At 34.5% G+C, this 24251-nt stretch overlaps 1 protein-coding gene across 3 annotated transcripts in view; it reads right to left on the minus strand.

The window, feature by feature from the left end:
• Positions 1 to 24251, minus strand: part of LOC140449789 (probable multidrug resistance-associated protein lethal(2)03659) — an 81842-nt gene that overhangs the window by 18447 nt on the left and 39144 nt on the right. For all 3 annotated transcript variants that reach the window (XM_072543142.1, XM_072543139.1, XM_072543140.1), the window contains 7 exons: positions 22408 to 22638; positions 17901 to 18328; positions 10294 to 10450; positions 6164 to 7447; positions 2158 to 2572; positions 972 to 1122; positions 420 to 650 (listed from right to left, as the gene is read on the minus strand). In XM_072543142.1, the coding sequence (XP_072399243.1) occupies positions 420 to 650; positions 972 to 1122; positions 2158 to 2572; positions 6164 to 7447; positions 10294 to 10450; positions 17901 to 18328; positions 22408 to 22638 (2897 nt within the window). The remainder of the gene's footprint in view (positions 1 to 419; positions 651 to 971; positions 1123 to 2157; positions 2573 to 6163; positions 7448 to 10293; positions 10451 to 17900; positions 18329 to 22407; positions 22639 to 24251) is intronic.

Genomic DNA, 24251 nt, shown 5'->3' on the forward strand with positions numbered 1-24251 from the left:
TGAGCTATCTTAAATCGCGAATAAGTTTATGTCCTCAATATATATACGTAAATTTATGCAGAACTAGTCTATGTCCGGCTAAGCGACGGAGATACGATCGGTTTGCTGCGGCGCTCTTACATAGACTGATTCTGCATGAAAACTGACAACGGTACGGAACATAGGCTAGTTCAAGTTTTGATCGATATGAGCGTTAGTTGGAAAGATGGACATACAATACTTCTGCATCCAATGTAATATGATGCTTTTACTTTCAAATGGACCTAAAATATCAAATTAGGCAAAAATGGATATAGGCTACTTCTGCATCCAAGCGACGATATGATGATGATTATCTGATATACTCGTATTGCGATGTATTTAAAAAGTTTTCAAAAAAATTTGAAAACTATTATGCTTGAATGATTTTATTTACTTACCACTTTCGACGAAAATCAGCGACAATATGACCAAGGCAATGTATATTACACATATAAAGTCCAGCCAGAATCCAAAGGTTCTATTGGCTCCAAGATACATAAAAAAAGCAGCGCTGTGTTGATTTTGATACCTATCAAATTCAGTTTTGAGTATTTCTTCAGCTTTAAATGCTCTAATAGTAGTCAGTCCTTGTAACGATGCTGTTAAATGAGTATAGATGGGACTTCGTGCTAAAAAATAGTACGTATTATAACGTATGAATAGATCAATTAAATACGGTATTTTCATAATTACACGAACTTTTCATATTAGATTGCACTGTGGCATTATATTATGGATAGAAATTTTATTATTACGGTTCATATAACTAAATGTTACTGACATTGCATAGTCAACTTTTAACAGAATGAAAATCATTTTCTGTAATCGCAATATCAAAAGATTTTTGTCGTCCATTTCTTGACAAAAGTGTTTTAAAACAACTATTTAATTTATGTACTTTTTTTAATTTCGTTTTTCTTGTCTGTTTTATTTCTTGTTTTTATACTTACTAACTGATTCCACCCTCTTAACGTCTCGACTGGTTTCTAAAAATATGGTCCTCATTACATAAAATAGTATACCTATGCAGATAGTGGGTATCATGATCCAGTAAGTCAAACTACCTATCACGAAACAGATTGCACCTACTTCGAGACCAATCTGAAAATAAAAATTAAGTGTGTTAAAAAATTTGAATAACGCCTGATTGGACATAAAAATAACATAACCTTCGTTTTATGAATGGAACCTACAAAAAAAGGACATCCACAAATATAGGATGATCTCCTTCGCTCTGTGCAAAAAAACTTTGGGAAAATCCTGAATTTTCCGTGAAAGTAAATGTCTTTAAATTACCTACAAAATGGCAAACAAAACTGAAAACTATACAGAATCGTTGTTGAGAGATTCTAGATCATATTCGAATTCTAACTCTTGCCGATCACTGATAATTTTTAAATTAGAAGAAGAAGAACATGAATCTTGATAATTTGGATCATCTATTGCATCATTATCATTTTCACTAATAAATTCATACTCCATTTCACTCAAATTCTCCGCTATTTCAAGTAGTTCAGCATCACTTAATTTTCTATTTGCCATTTTACTAATTTTATAAACGTTAACACACAAGAGTAATAATTGTTGTACAAACTATTACAGTGAATTACGCCTGCAAGTCAATAATATGCCATCTGCTGAAGAAGTCTCAATTTACCCCGCCAGAATTTAAAAAATTGGTAATAGTACGGCAATCTGTTGAATAAGTCTCAAACTGCTTCGCCAGAATTTAGCCGTAAACTGTAGGATCCTAGATGCGCATATAAAATCATCAGAACTGTGTTCACCAAACGTACACACAACTTGAAACATTACCACTTCATGTGACCAAATTTGGTACACGCAGTTTCTCGTAAATATAAACTATGTACCAGAAATGGTATACGCAGTAGCGAAAGTGTTAAATACCTAAAGGTATTCACAAGTTAATAAATGAATACTTGGCGCTCATACAGATTATTCCTTTTTAACCTCTGAAGGAATAGGAAATTTCACTATTTGAGATTAAGATTCTCATTAAAGTTAATTCTTAGTAGCCAGAGCATAAAGTTTGAGATAAGTTTTGATTATTACAGTAACAGTTACGGGTATAGAGTTTTTTTTACCGTAACAACTAAGCAAGTTTTATATACTTACTTGAACGGTATCCATGAAAGTCATTGGTAAAACTTCATCTAAGGCCCCAATATCTTTGGAAAACCTATTCAGTATTCTTCCAGAAGGATTTATGGTGAAAAACCTCATAGGACTATAAACTATATTCTCGAACATCGTATTGTGCATTTTTGTTGAAGCAGTTATAGACCATGCGTAGAATGAAGACGATCTAATATTCATAATAATGACCATAAGAATGTTTAGAGCACCAAAGTAGATTACAGTGTTTTCGCTTATAAACAATGGGGTTAGCCACCAGTCCGCGAAACCTGTATTATCAGCTGATTGAGGAGAAGGAGTGGTAAAGTCTAAAGGTGCAGTAATATTTTCTAAAGGCGCAGGCTCTATCGAGGATGATGTATTTTGTAAAGATTTCCATTGCTGAATATTCACCCTGCAAATGAATAGGAATAAACATTTAATACAATAGTTATTGGACTATACTTTAGACAAGGAAAAAGAGAGGACAGGTAACACTCATTTAATAAGCCTTCGCAAAGTGAAGCCAGCTTCAATGTGACCGCCATGTTTTGGTGCCTGTACGTTGCCCATTACTACCTCCCGCAGGGTTACCAGGTCTACTGATTTTTCAGTAGATCTACTGATTTCAACTTCAATTTACTGATTTGTTGAAATACTATATCAATCTACTAAAAAATATATATTGATAATATTATGTTCAAAAAGTGATCATTATTATAATTCAGGGTGAGTCATGAGGAACTTTACACACTTCTACCATATGTAGAGTCCCTCAGGGAGCATATCATGTGGCCACTAAAAAATGTCAACTCTTCTTCTTTATTAATTAACAGGGTGATTTGGGTAATTGACCATTTATTTCATTTTACTGTAGTGTTTATACGGCTCATTTGATTTTTTTAATTTTTGCATGATACAGTACACTACTATCAAGCATTCGACTGGTATTAGCTAAACAAAAAAATTCCAGGACTGGCTTTGGAAAAATTAATTTAGGGATTTGTATTAAATATTACACCCTGTATATATTTTTTTTAAAATGCAATAAGTGATTTTCAAACTACATAAATAGCCAATGAAAACTACATATGCGACAATGTTGTCGCACTTTTATTAAATTTTTAGTGAACGATCAAATCTTACCAAAAATAGAACAACCATAATGAAGTATCAAATTATAAGGTAATTAATTTAAACAAATGTTATAAATTTCAAACATTTTAATTCAAATGATAAACTGAGTCACTGCACAACAAAAAACAGTAACTACTAACAATAACGAAGAACAATTTAAAAAAAAACTAAAAATATGTACATAGTTATGATAAACCCATAAATTAGAACTGGAAAAGATACAATAATGGTAACAAAATAAAAATAATTCAAAATAGATTTTCGAAATGGAACCCTGCAGCCTGTACACATTTTTGTTGCCGAATTGTTAATTGACGTATTGAATTACGGATACTCTGGGGATCGTTTCTAATCGTATTACAACAATGTATAATTCTATCAATTAATTGTTGTCGGTTATTAATATTCACTGCGTAAACTAGTTGCTTCAATCGTCCCCAAATATGGTAATCAATGGGATTGAAATCAGGGGATCTTGAAGGCCACGAAATAGGACCTGCACGTCCTATCCACCTGTTGCCATAAACATTATTGAGATGTTGTCTCACTGCCAGTAAAAAGTGTGGGGGTGCCCCATCATGCTGAAAATACATCCCTCGGATAGCAACGTTCGCATTGGCAAGCAAATTCGGCAAAATATTTTGTAGAAAGTTCAAATAGACCTGCCCTGTTAAAAGACCATCAAAAAAGTGAGGAGCTACTAATTGGTTATTTATGACACCAATCCACACGTTAACCGAAAACCTTAACTGAGAATGACGTTCTCGAATAGCATGGGGATTTTCTTCTGAACACACATGTGAATTTCGTGAATTATTTATCCCGTCTCTGGTAAATTGGGCTTCATCTGTAAATAGTGTCCTGTATAGCGTTGGTCGATTATTGTTAATCAAAAGAGGTTAGTCTTTGTATGTGGGTATATTTTATTTTATAAAAACCCTTAAAAGGGCAACATTACAAGCACGAACGTTTTCGGAACAACTGTTCCATCATCAGGTTAAAAAACACAGGTTACCATGCCTGAGCCACCAAAATATTTGGGTAAAAACCCTTTAAAATGAAATATGTTACCAAAGATTGTACATGATGTTGATAATATTATATGATGTTTAATAGGTACATCAACATCATGTACAATCTTTGGTAACATATTTCATTTTAAAGGGTTTTTACCCAAATATTTTGGTGGCTCAGGCATGGTAACCTGTGTTTGTTAACCTGATGATGGAACAGTTGTTCCGAAAACGTTCGTGCTTGTAATGTTGCCCTTTTAAGGGTTTTTATAGAATAAAATATACCCACATACAAAGACTAACCTCTTTTGTTATACGTGGTATACAGCCAGCTACAGGAATTATTTTCCTTGTGGATTTTATTGTTAATCCATCTACAAAATTCCAACCTATCGATGTCATCTCCAGCATGTAGTCGCTGGACCATTTGAATGTGATATGGGTATAGATTATTTTTTTGTAAGACTCTACTTACTTTTGATTGAGTAACATTGAGTTCTCGACTTACTTGTCTAGTGCTTATTGTAGGGTTCATAGTAACGGCGTCCATAATGTCATCTTCCTGCGCTTTATCTACATGTCGCTCTGTTGTTCCACTAGGAAAAGTGCCATTTTCTCGCAAATAATTAAAAACTGACCCAAATGTTGGACGACTGGGAGTTCGACGATTAGGAAATCTCCTGCGATATTCTCTACTAGCAGCCCTACCATTCCCATTACAGAATCCATAAACAAATATTATGTCTGCATATTCTGTGGTCGAAAACTGATGTGGCATTTTGAACGAAAGTAACAAAAGCTCTACCAAAACTAACACAATGTACTTAACGTAGATATGACAGAAGAAATATGTATTCTTGTACACATAAATAACAATTGATAATGACAATAATGACAATGGGTATAAAATATCAAGAAACGTCAAACGGTCAACGCCAACCTTCATTTTAAACTTTTTTAGATTCATTTTTATTTAGTACAGTTGATGCAATGTATTATTATTTGACATAAAATTTTAATCATTTACAATCAACAAAAACTAACACATACAAGAGGTTTGACTTTTTAATCAATTTAATTTATTATTTATCGAAAATAATTTAAAAATTTAAAATTGAAAAACAAATGATTCTATCGTAGAGATAATACAAAGTGACAGTAAAGATGTTAATTTTCTACGTATTAGATTATGTTGTAGGAACTCATTTTAATTAAAATGTTTGAAATTTATAACATTTGTTTAAATTAATACCTTATAATTTGATACTTCATTATGGTTGTTCTATTTTTGGTAAGATTTGATCGTTCACTAAAAATTTAATAAAAGTGCGACAACATTGTCGCATATGTCGTTTTCATTGGCTATTTATGTAGTTTGAAAATCACTTATTGCATTTTAAAAAAAATTTATGCAGGGTGTAATATTTAATACGAATCCCTAAATTAATTTTTCCAAAGCCAGTCCTGGAATTTTTTAGTTTAGCTAATACCAGTCGAATGCTTGATAGTAGTGTACTGTATCATGCAAAAATTAAAAAAATCAAATGTATATCAGTGTATATCAAAAGCTGTATATCAGTGTTCAAATATAAATTTTGGAAAAAATGTATTTATTGATATATATCCATTATTTTCGATCTACTGAAGAAATACAATATGACCTGGCAACCTTTTTGGTGTCGGTTTGGCTTCAGTCCATTCCATACCATTACGCGTTCTCTCTCTTTCCTTGTCTAAGGACTATACTATCAGAATCAGTCAGCATAAACTATAAGCCTTATAAAATCGAGTACGTAAGGTAATAGTATTACAAATAAAAACAGAAACATAGTAATTACTTATTTTGAATTACTTACCAGAAAGTAACGAAATATTGGCATATACTTAACAAAGCTTGACCCAATATAAACAGCATTATTAAGCAAAAAGATTTAAACAGATGTCCACCAGCTTGAGCATATTTTAGATAAACACGTCCAGAAATATTACCGGTACTTTTAGCTTCTCTTTGTAACACTTGTACTTCTTCTTCTTCGGTTTTTTCTTGTTTGGTTTGAATAATTCTGGACTTCCTTCTTATCTCCTCCTCTTCTTCTTCTATATTAGCCAACAGTTTACTGTAATCTGTATTAGAATCTCTTATATCATTATAGGAACCGGAAACAGCTACTTGACCATTCTTTAATAAATATATATTCGGTATTTTCTTTAAATATTGTAGTTGATGCGTCACCAAGACGACACATTTATTTCCAAGGTATCCACAGATACACTCTTCAAATATATGTTTACCAACATGAGTATCAACGGCGGATAGAGGATCATCTAGTAAGTAAATATCAGCTTCTTTATAAACAGCTCTAGCTAAGTTAATTCTAGCTCTTTGACCACCACTTAAAGTAACTCCCCGTTCTCCCGCTAAAGTTCTATCTCCGTGAGGAAATAGAGTAAAATCTCTTTGTAATGCACACACTCTTACTACTTCATTATATTTCACTTGGTCATATTTTTGTCCAAATAGAATATTTTGTCTTATACTACCACCAAATAGCCAAGGCTCTTGAGATGCATACGAAACTTTACCATTTACAGTAACAGATCCACGTTGGAGCTCGAGCTCCTTCATAATTATGTGCAATAAGGTTGTCTTTCCACTTCCTACAGAACCAACAACAGCTGCTAAATTACCAGGTGTTACATCCATGTCAATGTCTTCTAAATTGTTCTCAGGTTGCGACTTCAACCATTTAGCAGAAGCATTTCTAATATGGATGCTTCCCTTATCGGAACCAGTTAATTCTTTTAGAGCAGGTTTGCCGTTTTTATTACCATTTAGAGAATTTTCAGGAATGTAATCAGCGTCAGTCTTGAGCTCATCATATTGCAAGAATCTCTGGATTCTCTTCATCGATATGTACATTTCGGATCCTTGAGAAACAGCTTGGGGAAAGAAGTATGTTAGTGAACCCATCAAACGGTAATATGATGTAACTGTGAATGCATAGGAAGCTGTTAGAGGATTTCCTGTCAAAACAAAAGTCACCAAACATATCGCAACAGCTACATCATTTAAAGTCATGGCCAAGGACATCAGAATTGCACGGATAACGGATGTTTTCCTAATGAACTTTACTTCGTTGCTAAAATATTAAAAAATAAAATTATAATTGCTGTACATTATTAAAATTAAACTATTATAAATGCCAAGATATTCGTGGAAAGATGTGTAAATCCAGAAAAAAATATTAAGATAATATAACATCGTATCATATAATTAATTATACGTTCTTTTCTTTTTTCTCTAATCTAGATTAAAGGAAGACTGTGAGACAGGCATCAAGGAGTAATACTTTTAACTCATGGTTCTTGGCCATGGCAGAGGAAATCAAAGCAATATATCGAGATTTTCATACATCTTACAACCTAATCATCGAATTAATAACAGGTAAAAATATTCCGGATCATTATAAGCTTAGAGTACCTGTTCATCATGCATATTATGGGGTAAAGTCCATAAAAATCATTGTTTAATTAAGGATTCATCATCTTCTACTTTATATATTTCCTTAAAATCGAATCCACTTTCTACAAAGTCTACAGTTACTTTTACAAAGCTTAACATTTTCAGATCATTTTCGATTTGGCCATTACAATCCTGATTTGTCCAATGTGAAAGAATTTCGTTTTCTCATTATTTTCATTGGTCAAGAAACTTTGGCCCTTATTAAGAGCATTCCTAAAACTGATGCGAACTATCCGATTTCCTGCAAACAAAACATATCAAAATAAACGAATTCTTACTACCTACTTCTTCCTCTTCTCGTAGCACTAGAACCCGAAGTGGGTCATGGCTGACTACACAAAGCGCTTTCATCTCAAACGATTGTTTATCATAGTTAAGTAGCCTTATTGTTCTTAAATCTGGTCATATGTTGTCTCTCCATCGCATTCATGGATGTCCTAATGAACAATTTACCCACCGGAGCTTCCTCCCAGAATAACATAGTGAGGCGGTTATTGGAGAGTCTGTGGTTATGGCCAGCCCATCTAAGACCTTGCGGTTTGATCTATTGGACTACATCGCTAGCATTATAGTCTGAGTTATCGCTGAGTTTTCTTTTCATTGCTTTTGTCAGCGTCCACGTCTCGCACTCATACATGAGCACCTATAATAATGTAGGATCGTCATATAATGGTGTTGTATCTTCTTATAACGTTTATGGTATTCTTCTATCAAGAGTTCCATATAGTGGAACTGCAGGGGTAGTTTACCCCCTGCAGGTGGTTAATTACTTGTACTCAATAGATACTCATAATTCCTTTTATTAGTTCTCTAAGTACAATAACTGATAGTACTCAGTTGACGGATGACAACCCTAATTTCGACCGTTCTCTGGATTCTTCATTCTTAATAATAATCTTAATCCCGTGACTTCCAGTTATTTAACTCACGTGCGTTTGTTGATATAATATTGTTTTTACTTGTTTAATTTGTACACATTATTTAATAAGCTTTTGATTACGTTGCAAATTTGACTAGGTCAGCGTGCGTCCTCATTACACCGATATTTTCAATGACATAAACAAACAATCGCGTTGAGCAATAATAGTGTAGTTGTTATTATAAGGATTTTAAATTTTAAACTGAAATAGGTTATTTAGATCTGATGCTTAATTAAATCTCGTTACACACCGGTCTAATCACTGTTTTATATATTTTTACGACAGTTTCGTGATATTTATTTTATCTACAAAAAGTTCCTTGACGAAAAATAAGCATCATTAACAATATCTAGAATAATCAAGATATCATCGAAAACTTTTGTTGTTGTTTGTTTGTTTGGGTTTATATCACTGCGGACACTAAATCCATTCGCCAATCTTACAATTTTTACTCATTTTTTCATTAGTCATTGTTTCTTATACAATCTTATCCTAAATCTATTACTAAGTAGTATTGATCTCTAATACATAGTCTTTTTTCTTGGTAATTTGTTTTTAGTTTTTTTTTTTCTATTATGTTCTTTTTAGTTATTTATATATAAAATAGGTGATGAGAACATCGAAAATTTTTAAAATGTCTAGTAATAACTGGAACGTCATAAAATGTAAAAAAATATAAAAGTTGACAGTTAAAGTAACATTAGTATTTGAGTTTACGAAGTATATTATAATGTCATTGAGATATTTAAACAAGAATTGTAATATTGTTGGTTCTAAAACTGTTTTCTTGTGGCATAACTAAGTTAAATATTACATACGTTTATATGGGATTGAGCCACAATTGATTGTAATAAAAAAATTACATTTTATCCAAAAATTTTGTTAGCACAACGACAATTGTGGTCAACGAACTTGGCGGAAATACACCGTTTTCTAATAAAATTATTGAATAACCTTTTTTGAGAAATATTTCCGGAGAGGAAATCCAAACCTCAAATTTTTAGGTATTACAACAAAATGTAATTGTCATTATAATCAATTGTGACTATATTTCCAATGTCAATATCAATATCATCAGCGTATGCTAGTAGTAAGTTTGGTTTATTTACTGTTAATAGTTCTATTTTATGTAATGGATTCGACCGTTACTTGATCTCATTATAAATCAAGCATATTCAAGTTTGGTCATTTTATCAAGCAATTTAACACTGAAAACTTTTGTTTTAACACTTTCACAAATTTTTATTATAACTAATTATCACTACAGCTATTTCTACAGAGTGCCTTTCTCAAGTGAGCTTTTTTGCTATGCGCCTAACAATTTATAGTGTTTAACTAAATAAGTTGAGAAGGGGAAAACTGTTTGTCTCAAGTTGGTCATTCAGAATTCTATCTGAATTTTTTAATTTGATAATTTTCATAGATTCTAATATTGATAGCCGAAGGCCTTTATTTTGAATGTTAAGAATTTAAAACTGGGATCGTAAATCGTAAAATGCCACTAAAAATTATTTAAAAAATAACATGAACGTGATCTACTTACCCTCTAACATACTCAACTAACTTGGCAAATGGGTATTCCCAAGTGTACATTTTAATAACCTGAATTCCAGATATAATTTCATTCATAAGTCGAACCCTTTCGTCGGTACGAGTGGCAGTTTTCAATCTGAACTGCGAAGTTTTCTTACCCAACCATGCTAAAAATGATAAAAATATAAATTCAGTGAATGTAGTAAACGCAATAAATATCATGGTAACTAGCAAGCAAGCAATTTAATTAAACCCAGCCTAAGAAACATGTTCACCCCTTAGAATTACGTTCGGGTGTAACAATTCATTGGAGCGAGGTGTAATAACTCGAATAAAACATGAGTCACTCCCCGCTCCAATGCTTTAGACCATTTCTTTCCCCCCTATAGCACTCTAATGCGCGATAGGGGTATAACTATCAGCCAAATGCTCTTCATGTGGGAGTCCTGGGTAATAAAACTCCCTAACAGTATGACAGCGTGACGCGCTTTATTCCTGTAATCCTCTAGTGACTTTTCCGCGAATCTAAAATTGCTTGCTGAGGCTTGGGTCCTACGTGCCCGGGTTTTTTGATTTGTGTATTTTTTTGTTGGATTTCGCCGATTTTTTTTAGTATTTTGATAAATTTTTTTTGTTAGTTATTGTTAGTTTTTTTGCAGGATGTCTATAGAAAAGTCCTGTTATGGTTTAGTTGGTTCTGAACCCTTGAGGCTCACACAGTGCGGCGGTTAGCAGTATTTGTCGACTATTTAGAGCTACGCACTATCCTCTGTTGATTTATTTATTTATTTTTTCTTTCTAGGGTTTTGTTTTCTCTCTGGTGATTTTGTTTATTTCCTTGTTTGATTTTCCCTACAGTATTTATTTTAGTTTCGCTCACTACTTTTTATTAAACTTCACTTTTATTTTGTTTCTTAATTTATTTCACTATTTTTTGTTTAGGCCTTTTGTGTTTCCATCGGTGGAAAGCATCGTATTTCATGATCTCTCGCAGTATGGGACTAATAACTCTGACCTGTTGCAGTTCCCTGAATATAAAAAGTTCCGCTACATATCTTGGGACGTTGACGGTTTCTTTTAGGCAGTTGTTGTGAACTGCTTGAATCCTCTTCTTTGTGGTGTTATAGGTGTGTCCCTATGCGAGAGATGCATATATAAGTATCGGTAGAATGATAATGTTTATTAGCCTGATTTTAGTTTAAGTCCTCAGTTTGCTTTTTTTGCCTGTGAGTCATCTGATGAATGGTTTAGCTATGTTGGATTTTTGCACTGTGGCGTCTACGTGCTTTTTGAATGTTAGTATTTTATCCATGATTTCTCCCAGGTATTTTGCCTCGCTTTTCCACTCAATGGGATTGTTTTGTACCGTAAGTTGTTTCCCTGGCTACTGAAATTTCTTTTTGAACTGCTTGGCGATTTTTCATATAATACTCTATTTTTTCGATTTCGCCCAACGCTGTTTGCAGGTTGATAACTGCTATGGCTACATTTCGATGTTTAGCCGCTATTGCAGTGTCGTCTGCATAAATATTTCATGATAACTGACACAGTGAAATTAAATTATGGAAAAAAGTTTTGAATAGCTTGAACCAAAGATTGGGCACTAGATATACTTTTAGGAGAAAATTCCCTGTAATAACTGGTAATCCCTGTACTAACAGAGCTATTTAATAGATGTCTCCATAATAGCAAGATCCCTAAAGACTGGAACGAGAGTCTAGTAATACTCTTACACAAAAAAGGGGACAAATGTTATCTACAGAATTATAGACCTATATCGTTGCTCAGTCAAGTATACAAACTATTTATGAGAATTATTAACAAACGGTTAACCTACAAAATGGACAATTACCAACCGGTTGAACAGGCTGGCTTCCGCAAAGGATATAGTACATCAGACCATCTGCTGACAATGAGAACATTGATAGAGAAGGCAAATGAATACCAACTACTCGTATTTCTTGCCTTCGTCGACTATGAAACGGCGTTTGATAGTATCGAGATGTGGGCCATAGAACAAGCTATTAATAATTGTAGAATAGATTCGAGATATAGGCAACTAATACAAACTAATACATAATATATATGAAAATGCAACTATGATCGTACAACTAGACGAAAATACAAATCCCATCCCCATTAAGAGAGGAGTGAGACAAGGAGACGTAATATCGCCAAAGCTTTTCAACCTAGCCCTAGAAGACGTCTTCAAAACTACAAATTGGTCAACCTATGGCATTAACGTTAATGGCAACAAGTTACACCACCTCATATTCGCTGACGACGTAGTGATTATAGCGAGCACATTCGAGGAACTGCAAATTATGATGGGGGAACTAGCAGCCAGCTCCCAATACGTAGGTCTAAAAATGAATATAAAAAAACAAAAATAATGACAAACACAGATGACCCCAGACGTATAATTATAAATGGCAGTGAGATAAAACAAATCCAGGAATATATCTACCTAGGTCAAATCCTGAGACTTGACAAAGAGAACCAAAGTGCGGAAATTACTAGAAGAGCAAGACTAGCATGGGCAGGAATTGTAAAACTTAGTTGGATACTTAAGAACCGCAATATACCCCAATACTTGAGGAGCAAAGTGTTCAACCAATGCATCCTTCCTATCATGACATATGGATGTCAAACTTGGACCCTAACCAAAGCAAACATGAATAAACTAACCACAACAGAAAGAGCAATGTTAGGTATACGACTGTCAGATAAAAAGAGGAACGACTGGGTAAGATCCAAAACAAAAGTCGAGGACATAGCAACAAAAATTGACAAATTTAAATGGAGCTTCGCGGGCCACACTGCTAGACAAATAGACCAACGTTGGAATACTACAATACAACATTGGAGACCTTACGAAAGTAAACGACCAAGAGGAAGACCACAGATGAGATGGGTTGATGATATTAAAAGAATAGCCGGAACAAATTGGAAATATGTTGCTCAGGATAGAGACCGATGGAAGGAGTTGGGAGAGGCCTATGTCCAAACATGGACGACAGAAGGCTAAGAAGAAGAAGAACGGTTTACTTTTAAACATTGTAGATTTATCTGATGCTTTTTAGAATTAGTTACAAAGACATTAAAATCATATGTCAATATATTCTACGGAGGTTTAGCTGAAATTAATATTGGAGGTGTAATTGGAGTATCAATATTATTCGGATGTGGTCAAAAAGTACGAGAAACTGGATTTTAATAAGAAATTATAAATTTCATAAATTGAACAGAATATTTTAAAAGAATTTAGCGGTATACATGGTAGACAGTGGGAAAGTTTATCTATATAACCTTACAGCTGGTCTCGATGTGATAGTTTCTAAGACAAATTTCGTATTGTAATGTTATGCACAAAATTGAGCAACTGTCAATCTAATTGGTTGGCTGTTATATAATTGAAACTACAGTAGTTTGTTTTAAAATGGATTAGACATCTATGAATCTAAAGAAAGCACTATCAGTCTGCGTACCAGTCATAAATGTAGAGATTTTTGAATAGATTAAGTTTTGTCGTGCATTTCCAAGTAAGGTTAGTATCTAAAATAAATGTTTATTCTCTAATTTATAACTTGCATTAAAACATATTATTACTACGAGTGCATTTAGTTTGGCTTATAACTGAAATAAGGGGTTATAGACTAAAACTACTAGGGAATCATATATCAATCAAATTACAAGATGTAACTAAATAAATTACCTAGTTTTATATGTGTCTTAACCAATTACTAGAAGCCAGACCATACAAACTACGATGCCAGTCAAACTGGCGTCACGAAATGCCATTCCTTTAGATATAAAATCAACTATATCCTTGGAATAACGGAGAACAATTGCAACCTGTACGAAAACTCCTCCTCCTCCTAAGTGCCTTCTCTGTTGAGGTTGGCGATCAATATGGCAAATTTCTCTCTGTTCTGGGCTTGATGAATTAATTCATTTCCTCTTGTGTGGGTCCAATCTCTGATGTTTCGTAGCCAAGATTTTTTCTTTCGTCCTATGCCCCTTTTACCTTTAATCTTGCCTTCTAATATTGCGTGGAGCTTCTCAAATTCCCAATGACGCATTACGTGTCCTAGATATGACGTCTTTCTAATTTTAATAGTATTGACCAGATGAGAGCGTGTGTTCATTGCTCTTAGTACTTCTTCATTCGTAGTTCTGCTGGTCCAGTTTATTGTTAGCATTCGGCGGTATATCCACATTTTAAATGAATTTAATTTGTTGACGTTATACTGTTTTAATATCCAGGTCTCACAGCCATATAGTAATAGAGACCACACATAACACTTTAGTGTTCGCAATCTTATTAAGACTGATAGCTTGGGGTTATAGAGCATTTTACGCATATTCATGAAACCAGATCTTGCTATTTCAATGCGTCTTCTAATTTCTTTTGAGTGGTCTAGTAGACTATTTAGTTTTTTGCCCAGGTATATAAAGCTTTGGGAACTCCGAAGGGTGATACCATTTATTTGTATGTTAGGTGTAACTTGTTCATGGAGGTTTTTGTGAAATATCAGAATTTTAGTTTTGGAAAAGTTAATGTCCGAGAACTACTGCCAGTTATATGATGAGAACCTTTATCTACAATGACGATTGAACCAGGCAGAGACTTAGTAGCGGCAATATCAGAAACTAGACGCCAGTCGTAGACACAGAGTTGAAAACACCAATTTGACACACAGTAGTAGAACAGTCTGAAATTTAATATAAAGTCTGGCTGGAGACAAGACACGCAATTCACCTACGTCAATCAGATCCCTACTAAACTTTTACAGAACGGTAACCCACGTAAAGTACAAAAGCAGCCCAAAGCAGTTTATAAACAGGCGTCAATACCTAGAACCTAATAAGACCTGATAAATAAAATCCTTAAAAGTATAAGCAGTTTTTCAAGAACATGACTATTAAAGATTATAAATCAATGTTTTGCGTATGCTAAGATCCCAAAACTATAAGGACAATTTAAAGTGATCATCATCATCAATAAGCCCTGAGTTGTCCATTGTTGAATATAGGCCTCCTCTAGACTTTTCCATCTGCTTCTGTTCTGAGCCTCTGCTATCCAATTGGTCACGATTCTTTTGAGGTCGTCGGTCCATCGCGTTGGAGGTCTTCCTCGGCTTCGCTTGTCAGCCCATGGTCTCCACTCAAGCAATTTTTTTGTCCAACTGTCGCCTTTCATTCTTACAACATGTCCTGCCCATCTCCATTTTTGCCTTGTAATATGTTCGATAATGTCTTCCACTCCGGTTCGTCTATGAACTTCCTCGTTTCTTATTCTATTTCTTAAGCTTATTCCAAGCATTGATCTCTCCATCTTTCGTTGTGTCCTTCTCAATTTTTCGGCTGATGTTTTTGTGAGAGTTAAGGTTTCTGCTCCGTATGTGAGGACTGGTAGAACGCACTGGTTAAAAGCTTTCCTTTTTAAATGGATCGGTATATTTGTTTTAAATACGTCTCTCATTTTTCCGAATGCAGCCCAACCCAGACTTATTCTTCTGAGTAGCTCGCATATTTGGTTATCTCCCGTTAACCTTATTTCGTGGCCCAAATACACATATTTTTCCACAAGTTCTATGGGCGACTTTTCGATTTCTATTAGCTCATTGGGGACGAGATTGGTCATCATCTTTATTTTTTTATAGTTTATTTTTAAACCGACTTTCTGGGTTACTTGCTGTAGTTGTTGTAGCATAACTCTGGCTTCTCCTAAGTTGTCTGTTATGAGAACAATATCATCGGCATATCTCAGATGATTGAATATCTTTCCATCGATGCTAATACCCTTTGATTCCCACTCTAGCCGTTTAAATGCGTACTCCATAACTGTTATAAATAGCTTTGGCGACAAGGTATCTCCCTGCCGCACCCCTCTGCCAATTTTTATCTTCTCAGTCATGCAATGGAGGTTAACGGTTGTTGTCGCATTTTCGTATATATTTCGAATAATATTTGCATACCTGTGATCTATTCTGCATTCTGATAGTGCTTTTAAGATAGCAACTGTTTTGACTGTGTCAAATGCTTTGTGGAAGTCGACAAAGATAAGAGCAAGGGGTCTGTTATATTCGATAGACTTTTCAACTAGAGTTTTAAGGCATTGCAAATGGTCGTTTGTTCCGAGTCCCGCTCGAAATCCTGCCTGTTCTTCTGATTGATAGAAATCGAGTTTTGCTTCTAATCTGTTTGTCAGTATTCGAGTAAAGAGCTTGTATAGGTGGTTAAGCAAACTAATTGGCCTATAGTTTTCGAGATCTGAGTTATCCCCTTTTTTGTGGAGGAGGATTGTAACCGAATTCTTCAATTTACTTGGAATGTTTTTACTATGCAGACATAGATTAAAAAGTGTTTGAATTCGGGACATCAAAAGTGGACGTCCTAGTTCAATTGTCTCAATGACTACACCATCTTCCCCTGGAGCTCTATTATTTTTCATATTTTTGAGGGCATGTTGAATTTCCTTTCGTGATATATCTGGTATATTCTCCGATCCTACATTATGTACCTTTTGTTTGGTTGTTCGATGAGCTCTGGAATAACTTGACTTTTATATAATGTTTCATAGAAACTTTCCACTATATGTAATATGCTTGGTCTATCTGAGATAATATTTCCATTTTTGTCTTTAAGTTGGAAGATTTCTTTTTTGCCATTTTCCATTTTTCTCCTCAATGCTTTCATGCTTTTGTTGTCTTCTATAGTTTTTATAATTTAAAGTGATAGCTGTATTAAAACCAAGTAAGGATCCAGAAGACTCGAAAAGCTAGCACCCATATTTCTCTCCTGTGTTCAACATTCAAGCTGTACGAAAGATTGATATTGAATATAACCAATCCACACATAGACGAAAACCTTATAGAGAAACAGTCAGGCTTTAGAGTATAAATGTTATGTACTAGCCAAATACTCTTCCTTACTCAGTACATCAAGGACGGATATAAAAAGAAGTTAAAGGCTGTTAACTATTGAATACTTCTAAACAAAATGAACAAAATAGTTAAAAGTCCTCCGATAAATTTTGACTAACCGACATTTCCTTGTCGAATTTCAGGGGAACACAAGTAGATGCCGTGCCCACAAAAATGGAGTACCACAAAGAGGAGTATTTTCAAACGCTTCCTATAATACTCAACCTCTTCCTATAGTACCTCTTCCATATCCACAACAGGCAAGCCACAAATTACTTTACCTTTCAATGGAATAGGGTCACATTGTCACATTGTCCATTTCCCAAGTGTATCGGAGTGACCCCAAAAAAAACATCCAGCTAGAAGCGGCATATTGAAAACACTAAATCTAAGAACCAAGCTAGAAATGTGTGCACGTGTTCGGAACATAATGAAGTATGTGATAAATAACAGCGCTAGCACTCTACCTATCAACAGCACAATATGCCTACCCCTATTAATAGCGATCAAGACACATTTATAAAACAAGCAGTGTAATAAAAAAGCCAAAAAGAGTTTAACACCTTCACTCATTATCAAACATCGCTCCACCAGTTATTAAAAAGGAAACGCAAATAAAAAATAAAATAAACTAAATACCAACTTTATAATAAAATCCAAAAGTGAATTATCTTATATTAATACTTACACTGTAAGGGTATGGATAGTAACAAAAATATTGTTCCAAGAAGTGCTGTCCATCCAACAACGACATATAAAAAGACCATCACAATAAGTGCTTGTATCGGAGCAATATAGAAGTAATGAAGATGATGTACAGCTTGATCAAATCTTCCTACATCATTAGAAAGTAAATTTACCATCTGTCCAATCGTTGTTTCCGCTAGAGCAGATTTGCTAAGTCTTAAAGCTTTCCTATATATCACAGAACAAGAAGCTATTCTCATCTTCATACCAACTTGCATCATTGCTAAATTGAATCTATGGAGAAGAATTACATTTACAAATGAAGTCGCTACTATTAATCCTGAGTAGAGATAAACATCGTTGATATTGTCTTTGGGATCTTTTTCATAAATTGTTAGTAGTTTTGATATTATAAATGGTTGGGCCATTCTGAAAAAAAAAAACAAACTGTATTAATTTAACTGAAGAACGTAAAAATAATAAAGAATTAAACTAAAAAAATTAACAACAGATCAATAAATTAAACTGATACACATTTAAAAAATTGCCTAATATCGTATAGTGTGTCTCAGTCTCAGTCAATTTAAAATTTGTTTGTATTATCTAGCGGACGCTAACAGTTCATTAGTTCATTTATTCGAGCATTCAACCATATATCACTTTGTTAACAGTTTAGTTTAGGATGCACTCCGCTCTTAAGGCTGTTTTAGCAGTTCAAGCCAACTGCGATTTGAAATGGGCGTATCACTTACTTTTCCACACTGCTTACGCGAGACCATCTTTACTCAGTGCCGCCGGCCGATGGGTAGTTTAATGACAACAAATACATTATTCTCCATTCAAATTAGTTTTAACACGAACTAACTGACCGTACGTTCATGAGATTTGACGTCACGAAGGCGATAACGATGAAACTAAGCCCAATGATGAGTAACACGTTTCACTATTAGATTTCAGTATTTTTTAGCAATTTTCTTTAAATTTGGAACATGCTTTTCTCGATTATTACTGGACACAGAAAGGTGAAACAAAAATCAACGATTACAGAAAAAAAAACTCTTTCGAGTGATGGGCGTAAAAAGTTTGGTTATAATAGAACGTTAAACAGTATATTCCAATTTTTCAACAGAAGTTTCAAAAAAATAAAAAAAGTAAAACCATCAGTTTAAAGGCAACATAATTTCGAATAACATGTCCAAATTTCGAGACATTTTGTCAGTAAATAACAGAGAAAACACTGTCCCTAGGTTTTGATGCACCGATAAAACAGCCTTAATATCGATACTAATTGGAGAGAGACGTCAATAAAATTTATATCAATCAGATTTCAAATTAATAATTTTGAATGACATTTCTACCAGCATAATGTTGGTATGGGAAACGTAAACAATGATACCATAATGACGTAAATAAAGTGTAATGATATTTTTTTAATTAAAATGATCATGATAAAAAATTATAAATCGTTATCTCAAAATATTTCTTTTTATTAAGGGTATGACATGTGTTATGTAGGTATACATTTTATCTGTATCAATCTTTCGACCGTCTTAAATAGGAGATTGTCCTCTAAGACATCCAAATCTCACTTACAACTGCACGTGCCGCAACACTGGAAATATTTTAATTATATATGACCAAGCCACTTTATAGATGTAAGACGACATCCAGTCATTTCTACAGGTGATTTTAACAACCAACACCAAGAACTTAACATAAAAACAACGAAATATCGTTAAAACAGAATTTCCCAATGTTCCTCCACGTTTTTCTATCTTCTTCCATTCCAGCACATTCCCACAATGGAGCGCCAATGGTAGCAACAATATGGTCCGTGTATCGTGTGGGAGATCTACCTCTATTTCTTTTGCCTTCTACTTTTCCCTGGATGGTAAGTTTGTCAAGACCATTTCTTCGAAGCACATGTCCAAAATAGCTTATTTGTTCTGATATTTGTGTTCTTAGTCTTTTCTTTATGTTTAGCTGGTCCAGTATGGATTCACTTGTTCTTCGGGCCACCCATGGTATTCTCAGCATTCGTCTCCAGCAGTACATCTCAAATACATCTATGTTATTTTTGTCTTTCTCAGTAAGGGTCCAGCATTCCGATGCATAAGTAAAAACTAGAAAAACTAGACTTCTTACTAGTCTCATTTTTGTATCGGTAGTTATTTCATGGCTTTTCCAAATTTTTGTTAATTTTGCCACAGCGCTTTTTGCGATTGCTGACCGCCGCTTTATTTCATCAGTACAGCCTCGTTTGTTGGTTATTAATGAGCCCAGATACACAAATTTATCTACAACAGCGATATTGTTTATCATGACCAGATGATTTTGATTGTTGTTAGCTCTGTCAATTATCATGATTCTCGTTTTATCTCTGTTTATTTTAAGGCCCATCGTTAAGCTTACGTCTTCTATCCGTTGTAGCAGGTGAATCAATTCAGCTTCAGAACTAGCGAGGATAGTAGTATCATCTGCATATCTCAAGTTGGAAATCTTCTTCCCGCCAATGGTGATGCCACCGTTCCAGTCCTCAGTAGCTCTCCGCATTATCCATTCACCATAGATGTTAAATAGAATTGGGCTTAGTATGCAGCCTTGTCTCACGCCCTTTGTGACCCTGAAACTATCGGTTAGTTCCCCATTTATTCTAACTCTGGCATAATTGTTATTGTACAGGCTTTTAATTAGAAGTATCAGATGATTGGGAACTCCCATTTCAGACAAAACCTGCCACATTTTACTTCAGTTGACCAAATCGAAAGCTTTACTATAATCTATGAAGCACAAATATGTTGTGATGTTGAATTCTCTGGATTTTTCTACAATCTGCCATACGTTTAAAATTTGTTCTCTAGTACCACGTCCGGGGACGAAACCTGCTTGTTCCTCCGCAATGTTAGGTAGTAAAAAGGGCTTTATCCTCTCGAGAATTATGTGTAAGAGTACCTTACTGCAATGCGCAATTAGAGCAATTGTGCGATAGTTGCTTCTTCTTCTTCATGTGCCTTGTCCGTTCCGAAAGTTGGCAATCAACATGGCTATTCTGACTTTGTTTACGGCAGATCTGAATAGTTCAGCAGATGACAATCCGAACCATTGCCGCAAGTTTTGGAGCCACGAGTGTCTTCTCCTCCCTGGACCCCTTGTGCTGTCTATTTAGTTACTACATTATAGTTACTACTATTATAGTTGCTACATAAATCTTTCGCTCCCTTTTTATGTATGAGAATATATAGTGATTGTGTCCAGTCCTCAGGCCATTTACCTGTCTCCCACACTCTTTGACAAATTTGATGTATTATATCCACTCCAACGTCATCTAGGTCAGGTATGTTATCTGGACCGGCAGCTTTCTGACTTTTTTGCCTCATAATTGCTGCTTCAACTTCACTTTTGAGTACGTCAGGTTCCGTCGCAAAACTGTTCTTGTTGTGATGGGGCGTCTGTGCTTTCCTCCATCATCAGTCGTCCACAGTATTCTTTCCATCTGTGTAAAATATCTTTTTTAGAAGTGAATAGAGTTCCGTTATCATCTTTGATAGCAAGGTAGTTTGATGTAAAGGTTGTAAAGGTTGTTATCTGTGTATGTGAATACACAGATAAAAAAAAACAAAAATATGTTTAATTCACTAATGTTTGTATTTTGAGAACGATTCCCGAAGTGGAAATTGAAACGTCAATAAACGTGCTTTAACCTTTAATTATGGCTTATTCCCATTTCAATCGTAATTACAGAAGATAATACTCAAACAAAAGAAATAAGATGCCGCATTCAAATTGCACGGTCAACTTTCGGTATCCAAATCCCGCTGGTTAAAATATTTTCAGGGCAAGTTGGATTAATTAAAGCTAACTGGCCTGACTTTATTAACGACCTTGATACAGTCTTGCTATTTATCGCACCAACATATAAAAATTATAAAACGTTTAGAGGCAGGGTAAATAGAAAATAAATACATTGCCAAAGGCTATCGTGAGCAATTTATACCGGGATGAAATAAGGAAAACCATGAACCTTTACACATAATATTTTGAAAGCGGCAAAAACGCCCTTGACGAACCTCTGACTTTAAACAAAACTAAAAGAGATTTGAATTTGAATTTTAAAACTTTAATTCTAAATGCTTCTAAAAAAATAGGAGTATAAAACCAGCGGCTCTACAAAACATCAATCCCAAAAAAAAAATCAAAGTACTCCCAACCGTTTACTCCAGAAGTCTAAAATGTTATTATTGCAGAGAATTAACAAGGATCCATATTTTATTGAAAATAATCCATAATTGTAGCAAGTATTGAGCATTCACCCCTTAACTAAGAAGCAAATTATAAAGACTTGATTATTTGGAATCAAAGAGTTTCTAAGGGTACATTAACGGAAGCAACGGAGGCCCTACTGGGCTTCTCTACTTAGTACATCATCTAAGAAAGAGGCAAGAATAGAATACTAAAGAGTAAGATAAAACCCAAAAACGTAGGGATTAGATCAGGACATGTTTACTTACCTTATCGCCTCTATTACTACAACGAGAACATTGAGAACAAATATTTCCCAAAGAAATGTTCCTATTAACACTTTATAATATACGGGATTCTTGTTCTTAGCTACGTGTTTTATCCACCTATCCTCCAGCTTTTGTCCTAGCTTACTAGAATCATGCTCACTTCGATGTCTGTACATATCATCTTCGGTTAGTTCTCGTTTGTAGCCTTTAACGAAGTAAGGAAGCAGCCAACTGTAATACAATAAATAATTTTAGAGTAAATGCTTACAGAAAATATTACAATTTTTGTTTACTAATATGATTTTCTTTTGGTTTAATTTTATTTATTTAAATCTGTTATTGTTTGACATCAACATATTTATGGGAGATGGTATGATTTTCGTTTAGCCAAGTTTCATCTAAATGGAAAAAGGATCTTCCTTCTAGTCTAAATCTTTTTATCGTTCTCAAATATTGCCTTCGTCAACAAACAATCTCGTCTGTATTGCTCTATTTTTTTTTTTGGTTTTTATAACAAAAATCGATTTCTTTAAGTAATTTCCATAACTTATCTTGGCCAAAGTGAGGAAAATTAGTATCTCTTATTGCCTTTAATATTATATTCAAGGTAGTAATCTCCTTATTGGTTGGTTGCTGGTTGTTTTCCTTCATGTTTTTTCGTCTTAGTAATGTTTACTTGTTTTTTTTTCACTTAAAAATCTATATATGGTTCTTTTACTAAAAGCTGTCATACCAGAGCACATAGTCACTACATTATTAACCATTGTTAAAGATTGTTGATGAGCAAGGTAGTCATGAACATTTTACACATGCAGAGTATGGATCACTTGAGACTGAGACAGACAGGACTGGCATTTGAACTACTCTGACGTCATTGTCGATAAGCATTGGATCTGCATTACCGACCGAGCATGTTTCAAAACCAATAGTTAAGGTTAAAACCGATGACGTCATAGTTTAACTTTTATCTCCTAGTTGGCGCCTGGTGTGACAGTTGTGACGCCACGTGCCCCGCCCCTCCAATGGGAACAAAGCCATGCTAACTGACGCCACAAAGACCCGCCCTTCAAGATGACCGCATCGTCTTCTTTTCGGTCTGTCATGTGAACTGTCAATTATTCTTTTTGGTTTGTCAATTCTTTTTATCAGCAACCGTCAGCTGTCATGTCAATTGTCAAATATTTTTCTTTTTGTCAAGCCATTTGTCAAGCCTTCTTCTTCGCAGACGGCAACTGTTAAGTTCTTTTTCTTTTCGTTTGCCAAATCTTCTGTTTTTTGTCGAGCCATCTGTAAAGTCTTGTTTTTCACAGACGGCAACTGTCAATTATTCTTCTTTTTCGGCTGTCACAGTTATTTTTCTCTTTGTCTGTTAATATCAATGAAACATCAAACGAAACGACATGAGACGTACATAGAATGCTACTAAAAATACATATACAGGGTATAGTATAAAAAAATGATAAACTTTTAAAAGAATCTAATTCATGTTGTAACGTGATTGACATATTTCTTGTCACTGTTTAACGATGCTGAGACTGTGGAAATATACGTATAATAACCTGTAACCTTTGTTTGTAAGAACATTTGACAATTGAAATGACGGTTGCTGATAAGAAGAATTAGCAAACGGAAAGAAGAGGAATTGACTGACCGAAAAGAAGAATAATTGACAGTTTGACATGACATACCGAGAAAAAGAGGAACAGGCCACCTTAAAGGGTGGGCCTTTGTGGTATCAGTGGGCATGGCTTTGTTTTCATTGGAGGGGCGGGGGTACGTTCAGAGTAGTTCTAATGCTCCGTCCTGTCTGTCTTAAGTAACCCATACTCTGCTGACACAATAGT

This window comes from Diabrotica undecimpunctata, chromosome 9, assembly GCF_040954645.1.
Source record: "Diabrotica undecimpunctata isolate CICGRU chromosome 9, icDiaUnde3, whole genome shotgun sequence".
NCBI classification, from domain to species: Eukaryota; Metazoa; Arthropoda; class Insecta; order Coleoptera; family Chrysomelidae; genus Diabrotica; species Diabrotica undecimpunctata.